General features: G+C 36.8%; 1 protein-coding gene across 7 annotated transcripts in view; it reads left to right on the forward strand.

Annotated features, from left to right (window-relative positions):
• Positions 1-594: 594 nt before the first annotated feature.
• The window catches only part of LOC122259275 (protein deltex), a 25244-nt gene continuing 10838 nt past the window's right edge, over positions 595-15000 (forward strand). The window contains exons 1-11 of one of the 7 annotated variants that reach the window (XM_086539654.1): positions 595-708; positions 2654-2777; positions 3092-3245; positions 4403-4551; positions 4819-4893; positions 5474-5579; positions 7686-7834; positions 11439-11929; positions 12283-12462; positions 12796-12991; positions 14652-14906. In XM_086539654.1, coding sequence (XP_086395780.1) covers positions 2721-2777; positions 3092-3245; positions 4403-4551; positions 4819-4893; positions 5474-5579; positions 7686-7834; positions 11439-11929; positions 12283-12462; positions 12796-12991; positions 14652-14906 — 1812 coding nt within the window. In that variant the 5' untranslated portion in view covers positions 595-708; positions 2654-2720. Of the gene's footprint in view, positions 916-1031; positions 1149-1182; positions 1295-2653; positions 2778-3091; positions 3246-4402; positions 4552-4818; positions 4894-5473; positions 5580-7685; positions 7835-11438; positions 11930-12282; positions 12463-12795; positions 12992-14651; positions 14907-15000 lie in introns of those variants that run through there. The other 6 variants (XM_086539655.1, XM_086539653.1, XM_086539659.1 and 3 more) reach the window with 6 other exon arrangements.

Raw genomic sequence — 15000 nt, forward strand, 5'->3', positions numbered from 1 at the left:
CTCTCTCTCTCTCTCCCTATATATACATATATATATATATATATATATATATATATATATATATATATATATATATATGTGTGTGTGTGTGTGTGTGTGTGTGTTTTAGTAATGATGTGTGTGTGTGTGTGTGGTGTGTGTGTGTGTGTGTGTGTGTGTGTGTGAGTGTGTGTGTGTGTGTGTGTGTGTGTGTGTGTGTGTGTGTGTGTGTGTGTGTGTGTGTGTGTGTGTGTGTGTGTGTGTGTGTGTGTGTGTGTGTGTGTGTGTGTGAGGATATGTGTGTGTGTAGGTGTGCACATATCTATCTATCTATCTATCTACCTATCTATGTATCTATCTATATATATATATATATATATGTATTTATATATATATATTTATAATATATATATATATATATAATATATATATATATATAGATATATTTTTAAACTACACACACACACACACACACACACACACACACACACACACACACACACATATATATATATATATATATATATATGTATATATATATATATATATATATATATATATATATAAAATTTTAAACGTATTTATGCATATAGGGCATCTCAAACTTGGAGCCGAAGGGGTTCTCTGCGCAGACGCCGCGCGCAGCCTCCTCTGCTCCGTGTTTACATGTGACGTCACAACTCAACAAGTGCAATACGCGAACTGGACATGGGAAAATCACAAACATTGGTAAATTCTGTTCTCTTTACACCCAACAAACCATCTTGTGACACTTGGCGCGGAGAGATAACATTGCCTGGAAACGTAATTCGTTCTCGGTTCGTTCTTGTGCCAATCCGAGAGGGACTGATAAGATTTGAAGTGGCTTGTTCCCAATACTGGCGAAATTGTGACTTAATAAGAGAGATTGGTCTAGATTTACACAATTGGATAATGGTTTGTGAAGAATGCAGTGCCATTTTTGTCTCTTATTCAGTGGCTGGCTAGAGAACATTTTTTATATAAGAATCTCCTATTTATAACTAATTAAAACACTTCGTATCCGTTTTCACACGAGACGACAAGACAATTCTTTATAGGAAACAGTGTTTACTCACTAATTTATCCCCTTGACGTATTGACAGACATTATATAGATATTACTGGTGCCATGGGATAAGTGAAGCAACGGTACCAAACCACGTTCCAGCCTAAGTTTTTGAAAAATTGTGCTGCAGTCCATGCTTCTGTCCTAATTATTTTAGCAAACTCTCCTATCAGCTGCACCTTCCTTGATGCTTGATCCTGTGCAACCATAATATCCCTTATTAAGACAGGTATCCTAAGAGAATTGATCAATTGTTGCTCTATCTCTCTTATATTGTGCTCCATCAAAGGCCACAAATCTCCATGTATATTCAGCAAAACAGATCATGGATTGGTTTCTTATATGGTGGTACTTGGTAGAGATTTGATTGCCTTTGTTGGAAAGCAGAATGTAGAGACCTTGGCATTGCATGACAGCCATGTGGCCAGAGGTTTATAGACTGATTTGTAATGATGTAGTTTGTCTCTCTTCATTTATTATTGTTAAGAGAGTGAATTTGACCTTCATTTCTGTTGCAGTTCATTTGTGCCAGTTGATGATAGATAGGGAAATGAGATATAAGGGTGATTAATGTGGTTAGATATTTTCCCTTCTGTACACGCCTTTGAAACTCTATTAAAAGCAACTAAACCTTCACTACATTTATTCTGGACTCGCATCACTGTTTATCTAAAAGGGCTATGACACCAGCATATTTCCTGTTATTTCACGAACCTGAAAAGCCGAGCTTCCACGAATGGGGCTTACCGACATTATGTTTTTCACACTTAAGCTAGAGAGATCTGTCAAAAGTTTGTGATAAAGAGGTGGCATGCATTCAGCAGAGGATAGAAATCAGCTGTCAGAGGATTGAGGAGTGGGATATATGTTTATCCCTACTGTGTAAATTTCTATAAACTTTGTTAGCCATAGGTCTTCAAAGTTTAAAGAAGTATATTTTGAAAGTCATGGATGACTGGATGGTATTTGAAATGTTTTATCTTTGGATATTTATCTGCATAAGTTTTTAGATTATGATTGGAAGATGCCTTATAGAGGATATCTTATGGAATATGCAGTGAGAAGTTGAGACTACGTTGATGTATTGATTACAAATAATGTGCAACAAACCTTAAATTTTTGCATCACTGTGTTTGTGTCTTCTAGAAAAATGTTACATTTAGATATAATAAAGTATATGTTATTTCTTACACCTAGTTTGTTAAGAGGATGGAATTGCTATTTTTGTAGGTATATAGATTAATGTATGATATAGTTTATTGGTAGCATTATATTTTTAGACATACACATAATACAAGGTAAACATTCCATGGAAATGATAGATTGATACATTTTCACCTTTGACAACATGATTACATAACCTGCAATTCACATAATACCACAGGTTTTCAATAGCTTTTAAGTCTGGCGAATTGCGAGACCAATCATTGAGCCATTCCTTTATTTATTTAGCTAGGAGTAATTGCTAAGAGTCACTTGCAACATATATGTGTGTTTACAAATACTATTGAATACTTTGAGGGATGAAATCAAAAGTGCTCAAAGGTCTTCCTTTTATAGTGTGTATATATTACCCTATATTTTTCAGCTTGCACTGTTACCATAAACAGGGACCACTTTGGAAAGATTGAAATAAAGTGAACCAAACGACAGCGATGGCCACGGCAAAGCAAGGATTGTATGTCGTTGTGTGGGAGTGGGAGAACAAGCAGGTATGTTTATTTTCATGTATAGTTATTTGTAAATATTTTGTAAATATAAAGTACAAGAGGGTAATACATTAGTTGGATATGTTACCATGTGTTGATATTATCTACAGATAGTTAATATTATAGAATTGTATTCTACAAAATATAGTCTAAAAATGCTGTGCTTCAAATGTATGTGTGGTTTGACATAAATTGAAAAATTTTGAATGCTGTACTGAATAAAGGATTTGGAATGTATCATGTCAAAATCCTTCAGTGGATTAATATGATTTAAGTAATATCTTGTGTATAAAGAAGCATATGATATTTTATCTTAGCGACGATGGAGGCCATACCCACCAGATGTTACACAGCAGTTGGAGCGAGCCCATTCAAAGAACCTGCGTTCTGTATTCCTGGGAGATTCGGACCCTGCCCTCAGCAATTACTCTGTAAACCTTTCTACAATGCAACAAGAATGCAAAATAACAAGTAAGTCTTTCTGTATATTTTGTATGGTTAGTAGACCAAAAAGACCTGGATGAGAGGTTGTGTTACTCTGTGCTGAAATTATTGAGTTTCTATGGACATGGATAAAATGCTATAGAAGTATGATGCTATGGAAAATCAATAGGCAAAGTGGCAATTTTTCCCCATACCCCTGTTTGGAGTCCTTAGCAATAATTACACCAGTATCATAGTATCCAGTGTATTGCTCTCTTGAGTTGGAATAGATAATTTTCCCTTGATACTATCAATGCAGTTGGATAGAAGGAAACTATAGAAATTTAAGAAAAAAAAAACAAAAAAATTTTATTATTTGTTGGGTGGTCTTAACCCTCTCTGATTGGGGGGTACACTACAGTACCGCGCATTCAAGGCCCGTTCGCTGGGTGGCGCCATATGGCGTCGTTTATTTAACTGATTTAGGCCTATGCGTTCGAGAGCCCCGTCATTGTAACATGCATGGCCAGAATACTCCCGTCGTGACTGGGTTAAGGTATATGCACTAGCAGCATTGAAAATAGTAACTGTGTAATCAGGGTTGGTACCAAGAAAACCCCACGTAAAATGAACTTTTTAGGGGTTATTCCGCCACAGGGTAAACCACATAGATTTGGTATGAAAGGCAAGAAAAGAGTTTGGGAAAAGCAACAGTCAGGGAAAAGTACAGGCTGAAGTGATTCAGAGCTGCTGTGCATCCCTTCATATAGATTTTTATCCTGCTAATTCAAGAAAGGGATAAGCAGGAGAAACTAAGTACAATAAAGGAAACCTCAGATTAGGTTTTACTGCATAAAACTATTAGCTTCCCTGATAACATGAAGTAAGCACCGAAGTCTATGCAAAGACTATGGCGTCTGAGCCCAGATTCTGAGTGCATATATACATGTAACTCGGTGTCAGTGGGTGAAGGATAAGCATTTTTGATGCTCTACTGTAGTTATGCAACATAATGATTGCAACAGGGCCAGCCTTATGCCAATTGGACCAATCGGATGCAATTTAATTATCTACAACCATTATCAAATGATTGCTGCTCGTTAAGATTTTTACTGCCTGGTCTTTTGGAAATTACAAAATACCGTTTATCAGATGCGGCTGAAAGTTTGAAAGGTTAACCAAATACTTATTTATTTTTGTTTCAGAGGTAATTGTAAATGTGAGAAGACATTTTTACCCACAAAGTTCACCTGCTGGTCAAGGGGCTGTTTGGCAGTGGTCAGGAGATAAGCCTGGAGACTGGCATATGTATGACATGTGTGTACAGTGTATCATAGAGGAGTCTTGGGCATCCGTAAGTAGGTTTGTCTGTTGTCTTCTGGCTAAGAGGAAAATATTATTATTGAGAAATATTAAAAACTTCATGAAATATAATCAATTCATATGTTTGTAATATTATCTTCATATGTCCCTACACAGACATTGCACTTTTTTCTGGACTATAATTTTACCCCTAAAACATCTTCATCTGATTTTTATCCTGAAGATGTGATTTATTTTACAATTTGAATGGAGGTACTATAAATAGATTGATTGGAAAAAAAATAATCAATCTTTCCAGGGAGCTCAGACGGTGGACTTGAGTAAAGCATATCCAATGTGTCCTTATGTTATAAACTTCTGCAATCTAACACAGGTATGGTTTGCAAGTTTTATGGTTGTGTGGTTTTACTTCAGAAAAATATTTATTGATAAAGCTGTTTATTGTGTGAAACTTGTTTGATAGGTGTCTCTTTTGTCATGTTGAAATGTCTTACATTGAATTTTGGAAAATATTTTTTCAGAAATGAAAGATCAGAGAGTTAGTAGCCTTATTTTGTTTATTGACCTTGTTTAACTGATATACTGTAAGCTATTTAACAATGAAGATAAAATTGCCCAGACTTACTTATAATTGAATCAACAGGGAGGGACTTGGTTATACAATGCAAACCCAGAACTAGGCTACCTCCTGGCCATTTAGAGAAATGAATGTGTTTTTTTTTTCAAAGATACTCAATAGTTCCCTGGCAATGATTTTATTTATAATATTGTGTGTTAATATGGTTGTTGGCAGTAAGGGAGGCATAAGTAGTTGAACTATGTTTTTATGGTTTGACACTACAAAAAGATGAAAAAATGTTAATAAGGTGATATGTGTCCAGTGATAAGTTTGTTTGTATAAACTTCGAATTTCCATAATCCTTATTCATGTTTATTATTTTTCTTATCATCAGATGAACAGTCGCACAAATTTCATTCGAAGTATCAGGCGGGTGCAGCAGGCCTCTTATCCAGTCGGGAAGCCTCCTGTAACCCCGCAGCAGTCACGCCAAGTTCAAGGTAAAAATGTTACGATTAATCTGTAACTCAATAACAGATATCCCAATCGTTTTTCTTGGCAATTACTGCTTTTAGCTTTTAGCTTTATCGGTTATTCTAACGTACCCATCAGGGGTTATGTCTTAAAATATTAACATTGCATTTGGCGACCTCTTTGCCTTTTATAGGTGCTAATAAGAAAATGCACAATACTGTAGGTAAACTGCACTGACAGAACATGTGGGTTTGATATTTTAGTCTCCCATTTAGTTTAATTTCCCAGACCAATGCAGATGCTTTTAAGGAGCTGCTATCAGGGAGAAATTAATTGATAATCCTAACCATTGCTAAGATGAAGTGATTTGACTGATATACTATATTATCAAGAGGTCTAGAGTTATAAGCTTCTAGAAATACCACTATAGGATTACTAGATATTTGTCATAGTCACTGCTCTTTGAGGCTTTATCATCACAAGGGATAAAAGTTGACGTTGGTGAGGGTGCTCTGTCTTTTTCCTTGGTCCACAGAGCTTATCTTGAGGGCTAGGAAGGATGCTTGTTGATGGAAGTCCAGGGCAATCTTGAATAAATGCAAAATCATCAGATGGCACTTTAAGAACAACACTATTCTCTTTATTGGTGTTGTCATTGAAAATCCTCTCTTTCACTACAGCTTCATCAGTACATTTATTTTGCATTTCAATGAAATAATAGTTGGATTTTATTGCCAGGGATAGGTATGACTGGATTTGATAATCCACAGTATGATATTTCTTCTGTAAAATTGATACCTACTACCTATATATGAATTAAAAGATACACTGTAAAGCTTTTGTCATAGGTTGTTACTGTATTTTTTCTTGTGATATAGTGGTCATCTCAGTTGAAACTGAAAAATAGGTTACCAACAAAAACACACATTCCTTTTTCCTAGCAAGATTGATTTCACATATGTCAAAGAAACTCAAGCTCAGTGGTCCTCATGTCCTTTTAATCTTCAACTGAAGATACATCACTCAATCCAGAAACAATCTATTTCTAAGTCACAAATAAAAGATGGATACATTAAATGCCGTAAATAGAAGGTATGATAAAGATACTGACTAACATACTAATGCCAGCCATTATTCAAATAACTATATGATTAACATAATGAAAATGTGACCTGTATATGGTTGCTTCTAAAGGCTATAAATCTAAAAAAATGCTGAGGACCTAAAACTTCATGCATGTGTTGTGGCCTGATTAAGTAGCCATTCATAGTCTTTACAAATTTACTTTTCTTTCTTTCTTTCTTTCTTTCTTTCTTTCTTTCTTTCTTTCTTTCTTTCTTTCTTTCTTTCTTTCTTTCTTTCTTTCTTTCTTCCTTTCTTTCTTTCTTTCTTCCTTCCTTCCTTCCTTCTTTCTTTCTTTCTTTCTTCCTTCCTTCTTTCTTCTTCTTCTTCTTTCTTTTCTTTCTTTCTTTCTTTCTTTCTTTTTTCTTTCTTTCTTTTCTTTCTTTCTCTCTTTTTTCTTTCTTTTTTTCTTTCTTTCTTTGTTTTTTTCTTCTTTATTTATTTTTTTCTTTCTTTCTTTCTTTTTTTTCTTCCTCTCTTTTTTCTTTCTTTCTTTCTTTCTTTCTTTCTTTCTTTCTTTCTTTCTTTCTTTCTTTCTTTCTTTCTTCCTTCCTTTCTTCCTTTCTTCCTTCCTTCCTTCCTTATTTTTGTTTTGTTTGTTTTTATTGTAGAGGGAGAGAAGGAGTAGGAGAGGGAGCGGAAGTGGAAGTGGAAGTGGAAGTGGAAGTGGAAGTGGAAGTGGAAGTGGAAGTGGAAGTGGAAGTGGAAGTGGAAGTGGAAGTGGAAGTGGAAGTGGGAGTGGGAGTGGGAGTGGGAGTGGGAGTGGGAGTGGGAGTGGGAGTGGGAGTGGGAGTGGGAGTGGGAGTGGGAGTGGGAGTGGGAGTGGGAGTGGGAGTGGGAGTGGGAGTGGGAGTGGGAGTGGGAGTGGGAGTGGGAGAGGGAGGCAGAGGCTAGATGATTTTGTAAACTCTCATACAAATTGTTTTATATATAATGATGATGAATTTGTCATGTTAGGCAATATAAGGTTAAAAAGAGATGATAAATATTCATGTAGAAATCATTTCCAGGAGCAAGTTGTAGTACCAGCAATGCTACAAATAACAATAGAGTCAAACCTGGAACAAGCACTGGAACTGACAGACCAAGAAGGAGAGGGAGTCGAGGAGACGATGACTTTACCATGGCAGATGCCAAACCTCGTAATTTTTTGAACAAGGTTTGTTTAACATCTTATTGAATATGCAGAGGTACTAATTGTTACAATTTCTGCATAATGTTGATGTTCTAGATGTACACAATATGATTTATCCTTTAGTTGTATGATGTTTTTATTTATTATCTTTTTTTTAACCATATATTTTTTTCTCATGTTATGAGTGCTTTAGTGCCATTTAACCAAACTAGAATTGAAAACAACCCTATGCTTGGTTATTTGGTGGCTGTAAGACGTATCTTCTCTAGAGAAACTTAATCCTGTGTATAATGGACCCAGATTGCTGATACTGAACCTAAAGAAAGTATTTTAGGCATATGGTGTTTGGCATAAGGATTATAGTGTATGGATAATAGGTTGACTTTTAGTTGTAATTCACCATATACAAAAATGCCTTTTGCTATACTCGCAATTCAACTAACAGCTACAATTAGAATGATTTTTTTTTTGTAGAAAGACCAAGCAAAATTAATGGAATTGTTATGTTTAAGTGCAGGGTCAGACTTCAAATAAGTTATTATGTAATTTTATTTAGTGTATAGATAGATAGACATACAAACATGTATATATACACAAATGCTTTATATGTATATTTATATATTATATATATATATATATATATAAAAGTAAATGCATATATTATGTGCATAATGGATAGGTCTGTAGGTAGGTTGGTAAGCAGGCAGGCAGGCAGGCAGGCAGGCAGGCAGGCAGGCAGGCAGGCAGGCAGGCAGGCAGGCAGGCAGGCAGGCAGGCAGGCAGGCAGGCAGGCAGGAAGGCAGGCAGGCAGGCAGGCAGGCAGGCAGGCAGGCAGGCAGGCAGGCAGGCAGGCAGGCAGGCAGGCAGGCAGGCAGGCAGGCAGGCAGGCAGGCAGGCAGGCAGGCAGGCAGGCAGGCAGGCAGGCAGGCAGGCAGGCAGGCAGGCAGGCAGGCAGGCAGGCAGGCAGGCAGGCAGGCAGGCAGGCAGGCAGGCAGGCAGGCAGGCAGGCAGGCAGGCAGGCAGATAGGCAGGCAGGCAGATAGTAGGTGGGGTAGGTGGGTAGCTGGGTAAGTAGGTAGATAGATAGATAGATAGATAGATAGATAGATAGATAGATAGATAGATAGATAGATAGATAGATAGATAGATAGATAGATAGATAGATACAGCCAAGACAAATCATTGCCCTCTTGGGATCCCTAATTCACAAGTTCCCTGTTCCTAGGGCTGGTTTTGGGTTCATGCTGTATTGCCCGAGCCTAATATGCCAATATTCCATCTTGCAGGAGTGAAAGGACCTTTCCTCTCATGTTGTCACACGTAACATGCTCTCTGGCTTACATGGTCTACTGTTTAATACTATTTACTTGTTTGTTTCTGATTCTGGTTTGTGACACTGTCTCCTGTGACCTTTGAGAGGTCAGGTGTGTTCCCTGACCTACATAGGCACATGTGATTTTACCCTCCTACCCTCTTGTGGGCTTTCCCATTTCCTTTCCTATCTCATTTTACAGGTTAGAGTCAGAGTGTGCTTTTTTCAGTAACGTTGTCTTGTGCTTTTCTTTATCTGGTGATGTGGTTTATTAGATGCGTCAGAAGGTGTCCTCACATTAACCATTCGCGACAGGGCGATAATTTGCCTAATGCTGCTCCCGCCGTGAAGATGACAAGTGCACATAGCTTCCACGTGTTAGATCTCCTCTGGTGTGATGCTGGGCTGCAGTTCTCATAGCCCTTTTCACCTGCCTGATTCTATGGGATGCTGAGGGATGGTTTTGGTATTTTTTTACATTTTTTTTTAACAAGTCAAGCACAAGGTATCTTAAAGTCAAGCCTAGGTATATCGCATACAACAGTTTTACTCTCCTGTATTATGTGGTGTCTCTCCACTGCTGATTTTCAGATGCTTCCTCCTTTTATATTGAGAGTTTTCTGCTTGTTCTCATTTGAATGTCATCTGAGGTCTGTACCTACTCTTACTGTTTCCTCTTTTACTTTCATATGCAACGCATTCTGCCCCTACCATATTTGATATTAGGATTGTGTGCACAGTTTAAAAGCATCAATACACCTTCCTTGACTAATTGATGTTTACTGATGTGTTCTCTGGACCTTTGGGGCATATTCTCTTCTCAGATACCCTTCTCCTATTTCAGACAATAGCAAGGACAATTCTCCCTCCCAATTAATTGTGCATAAGGAAGGGTGTCTTGGTATCCAGTGCAGTTTTCTCTGTCTGCCTCTTTGCTGTCCTATCTTTTTTTCAGGCTTAGGCAACATCATCCCCTTTCTTTGTAAGAGAATAGATCTTTCCGTTGTAGATATCATGGATACAGGCCTCTCATCTCAGCCAGATGACATGTTATCACATCAGGGTAATATTTTGTTCTGGCTTGATGATATCCTATCATGTCATAATCTCTTCTCTAAATATACTTTTTACATAATTACATATGTATATATTCACGGCAGTTCCATTATTATAGACACATTGTAAAGAAATACAACAAAAGCCTCTCAGCACTCTGTAGAATAGGGCACTGAGAGGCATAGTGCCGGGAGAGATCTCCCGGCACTATCTCTCTTGTTAGTTTCACAGAGGGAGCGGCATTAGGCGAATAATATGGTTAATGGAAAATCTTATAGGTATATGTCATGTCAAGTGATCCCCCATGGACGTTTCTTGGCACAGGCCATGAGATTTTCATGTTTTGCTGTTTGTAGTTATCTCTTGTTTTCTGTCTCTAACATGATGTGGTCCTTCAGGTTTCTCAGTGTCAAACATCCACCATTCTTGACTAGAGTGAACATCTGAACCACATCTCTCAGTCTGTTTTAGTTCCAACAATTATTTTTGGGTTGGATCTCCCCATGCACTGTGCCCAGTGGGTGCCTTGAGGTGCTACCTGAGTTTGACCCACATTTGTGGGTTTGTCTGGATTCTTGCAACTATTTTTAGAAGGAATCATTAAGTGTAAGACCATGAATATTTATGCGATTCAAAGACAGATGTTTGCACATTATACCATATCCTTTGGCAAATCACAAAATAGTGTTAAGCTTGTGTTAAGCCAGTATTAAGCTTGTTGCTACTGCCTTTCCTTTCTTTTGGGCTGAGGGCTCCTTATTGATCTCAGTCAATGAAGATAACCTAAAATCCTCTTTTTTCCTTAAATATGCTCTTTCTCATAGCTGGTTACAAAATACATATATGTTGCACACATGTGATGCCTTACCCTTACCATGCTATGAAATATGAGACATAATTTTTAAACCTATTGGCAGTGGAAAATCTACATGTGGCAAATTGGCCTACTTTGTAGGTCTGTATCATTTAGAAACTTAGTGCATTAGTTTGGCAAAATTCCTTTGGTGCTGAAATGTTTTGAAATCAGGCATTCATTTTTTGTTGTTGATTTTTAGATGAATAGTGTTTCCATTTTAAAAATTACTTTTACTATTGATCATAAGTAATAAATGTAGAGAGATATGTAAAGTTTGTGTGTGTCTGCTTGCTTGCTTTTGATTTGTGTGTGTATATGCCTGTTTTTTTTGTATTTTGTTTCAGTGTTGTTTTTTGTTATTACTGTTATTTATTTTTTTCATCTTGCTTTATGTGCTAAAATAGATGTTTGGACGTGGAAATAGTGGAAACAGTGGACCTAATGGCAATACCAAAGGTGGCTTGTTGAGTCCAAATAGTGACCATGGTAATAGTCGAGGTGGAATGAATGCTTGGAATGGCAGCAATGGTGCCAGTCCTCCAAAGCCCATGCCTCGCACCACACTTTCATCACCCGTGGCTAGTAACCCTCCCGTGCCCAAACCCCGAACTAGTGTGCCATATTCTAAGCCAGTGCAGCTTCAGCATTATCACCAGCAACATGAAAACCAGCACCATCAGCACCAGCAACACCAGCTTCAGCAGCACCAGCATCAGCAGCATCATGAACACCATCACCAGCAGCACCAGCACCATCCTCATCACCACCACCTTCACCATCAGAGTCAGCTCCAGAAACAACTTCTTCAGCAGCAGCACCAACAACAGCCTCAACGTCATTGTCAACAGTATCCAGATGACAGAGAAGACTGGGGGGATATGTCTAGAATATTAAGGTGAGGATATTGCTTTGTGCGCTTAACCCTGAAATATGCAATAACCTTTCTTTGCTGTGTATTAGTGTATATTAAACTGTATTAACCCATTGGCAGCGGATGGCAGGATTTGCTGCAAAGGCAGAGTCGGTCATAGATGCGGATGGCACTGTGCCAGACATGTAAACCAGCCATCCTACTACACAAACATTTATTTAATACTGTGACCAATGGGTTAAGAAAGAGGGAAAGATAGTTACTTAATGCTGAAAATGTGGATTTTAGAACATTTTCAAATAGTAAAGAAGCAGTCAGATATGTCCCAAGATAATAGACACTGTGTGATAGGAACATCATATGACTATGGATTTCAGAAATGATTCGGGTGTTGGAAGATTTGGTTCCAGCCACACCCTGGACTCTGACTGCAGCTCATTGCAGAGTGGTAGACGTCCCAGTTTAGACACCATATCCACGTACTTGTCTCAAGACTCGTGTAATGTGGAGGATGATACCAGTCACATGACACGGTACCATAATCAGGATGAAAGCAAGTAAGTTTTATGATAAATTGAGAGATTCTTAGTCTTTGATATTTGCAGAATATTGCTGTCTTGGATGTGGCTGTGGACTTTCTAAGGGTTTATCATTTGTCTAGATTTTGGTAAAATATGATTATTCATCAATTTGATTAAACCTGAGCAAGTCTATATATTTGTAGATTGATCAAAAACAAAAACAAAATATGCTCATACAATTTCATACACCCACACCCAAACATGTAAAGCATAAGTACATAATCTTATTAACTGTATATATCTTTTTATTTGTGATGTTTATCTTTAAACATTTAGGCCAAAATGTGTGAATTATACACCTTTATGTAGTTGCAGATTTGTGCAAGACCTTATACAAGTTGATGTACCTGAAGAGAACATGGATGATGATGTCTTTGATGAAGATGAGGAAGTGCGTGAGGTGATGAGGGGTGGAGCAGGACAAGTCTCTCCAGCACTCTTGCATTCATCCTCACCTCCCATACACTCCCAACAAGTCCACCAACGGCAGATGTCCCACAGCCAGGTATCATTTCCAAATGAATTTAGTTATAAAGTACTGTCCTAGGGATGAATATTGCAGGGGTTCATTTATATCTGTAGTAATTCCATGTTTTAGGAACCTCACACTTTCCCTCTTTTCAGCTCAATCTTGTCTGGTAATTCCTGTGGTACTTAACTTGTATTTCCCAGTGTGGGGAAGACCAAACTCACTGACATTGAGATATAAGCATGATAGATTATTATCATCATAGAAAAAAAATCTTTTAATCTCACAGAAGGAAAGTTTTTTATTATCTTAATCTTTTAATCAATATGTAGGATCTGTACATATATACTCTTGTCATATCTTCTATGTAGAAGGCACTGTTAGTTTGGGCATGGAGATGGAGATAAAGTTGAGAGGTAGAGAAGGAGATGGAAATGGTATACAGTATAATTGGAGATATAGTATAGATAGAGATGGGGTATGGGGTATGGACATGGGTATGGGTATGGGTATGGGTATGGGCATGAGTATGGGTATGGGCATAGGTATGTATATGGATATGGATATGTATATAGATTTAGACAAATATCTAGATCTAGATCTAGATAGAAATATATAGATTAGATATGGATGTGGATTATGGATTATGGATTATGGATATGAATATGAATATGAATATGAATATGTATATGTATATGTATATGTATATGTATTTATATGTATATGTATATGTATATGTATATGTATATGTATATGTATATGTATAAGTATATGTATATGTATATGTATATGTATATGTATATGAATATGAATATGAATATGAATATGAATATGAATATAAATATAAATATAAATATAAATATAAATATAAATATAAATATAAATATAAATATAAATATAAATATGAATATGAATATGAATATGAATATGAATATGAATATGAATATGAATATGAATATGAATATGAATATGAATATTGATGTAGATGTAGATGTAGATGTAGATGTAGATGTAGATGTAGATGTAGATGTAGATGTAGATGTAGATGTAGATGTAGATGTAGATGTAGATGTAGATGTAGATGTAGATGTAGATGTAGATGTAGATGTAGATGTAGATGTAGATGTAGATGTAGATGTAGATGTAGATGTAGATGTAGATGTAGATGTAGATGTAGATGTAGATGTAGATGTAGATGTAGATGTAGATGTAGATGTAGATGTAGATGTAGATGTAGATGTAGATGTAGATGTAGATGTAGATGTAGATGTAGATGTAGATGTAGATGTAGATGTAGATGTAAATGTAGATGTAGATTTAGATAAACATATATAGATATACATATATAGATGTTGTACATATATAGATGTACATATAGATATACATACAGATATATATGTAGATATACATATAGATATACATTTAGATATATAAATAGATATATATATATATACATGTACATGTACAGGTACATTTACACTTCAATTGAATTATGTATTGTTGTAATTTAAAGAATTCTGGCTTTTAATTTGTCTTTTGGAATATTTCAAAATGGTGCATCATTTCATAGAATGTTTTCATGGAACTGCACTAAAATTGATCAAAGGAAATGTGCTGGCTAAACATAGCAAATATATGCATTCAAGTAGAAAAATCAGTTCTTTTTGTGCTATTGAGTGAGCTTTTTTGTTTACAGGTGCCATCTCAGCAACATTGCCAGTTCATGCCCATTGCAGCAGCAAAGAATGGTTCCGATTTGAGCATGCAACAAAACGGGGTCAAACGGAAGCGAACTGGGGAAAGAGCCACTCCGGGCCACCCTCGGATGGATGATGGCGATGATGTGGATAATTGTCAGGACATTCCCATCTATGCTAACCATAACCAGCGTCGGCCGAGCCATCAAAAAGCTCAGTATGGGTCCAGAGCTCCGATTGCTGCAGAGGATCGGGTATAACTTGTATAGGCTTATTATGCAGCATTGGAATGATTGATTATTAACATCAGTAATTGCCCTCTTTGGGTTATAAATTTCTAAAATATAC

Source organism: Penaeus japonicus, unplaced genomic scaffold (assembly GCF_977035675.1).
Source record: "Penaeus japonicus unplaced genomic scaffold, GWHDUDI00000001_assembly GWHDUDI00000009, whole genome shotgun sequence".
Classification (NCBI taxonomy): Eukaryota; Metazoa; Arthropoda; class Malacostraca; order Decapoda; family Penaeidae; genus Penaeus; species Penaeus japonicus.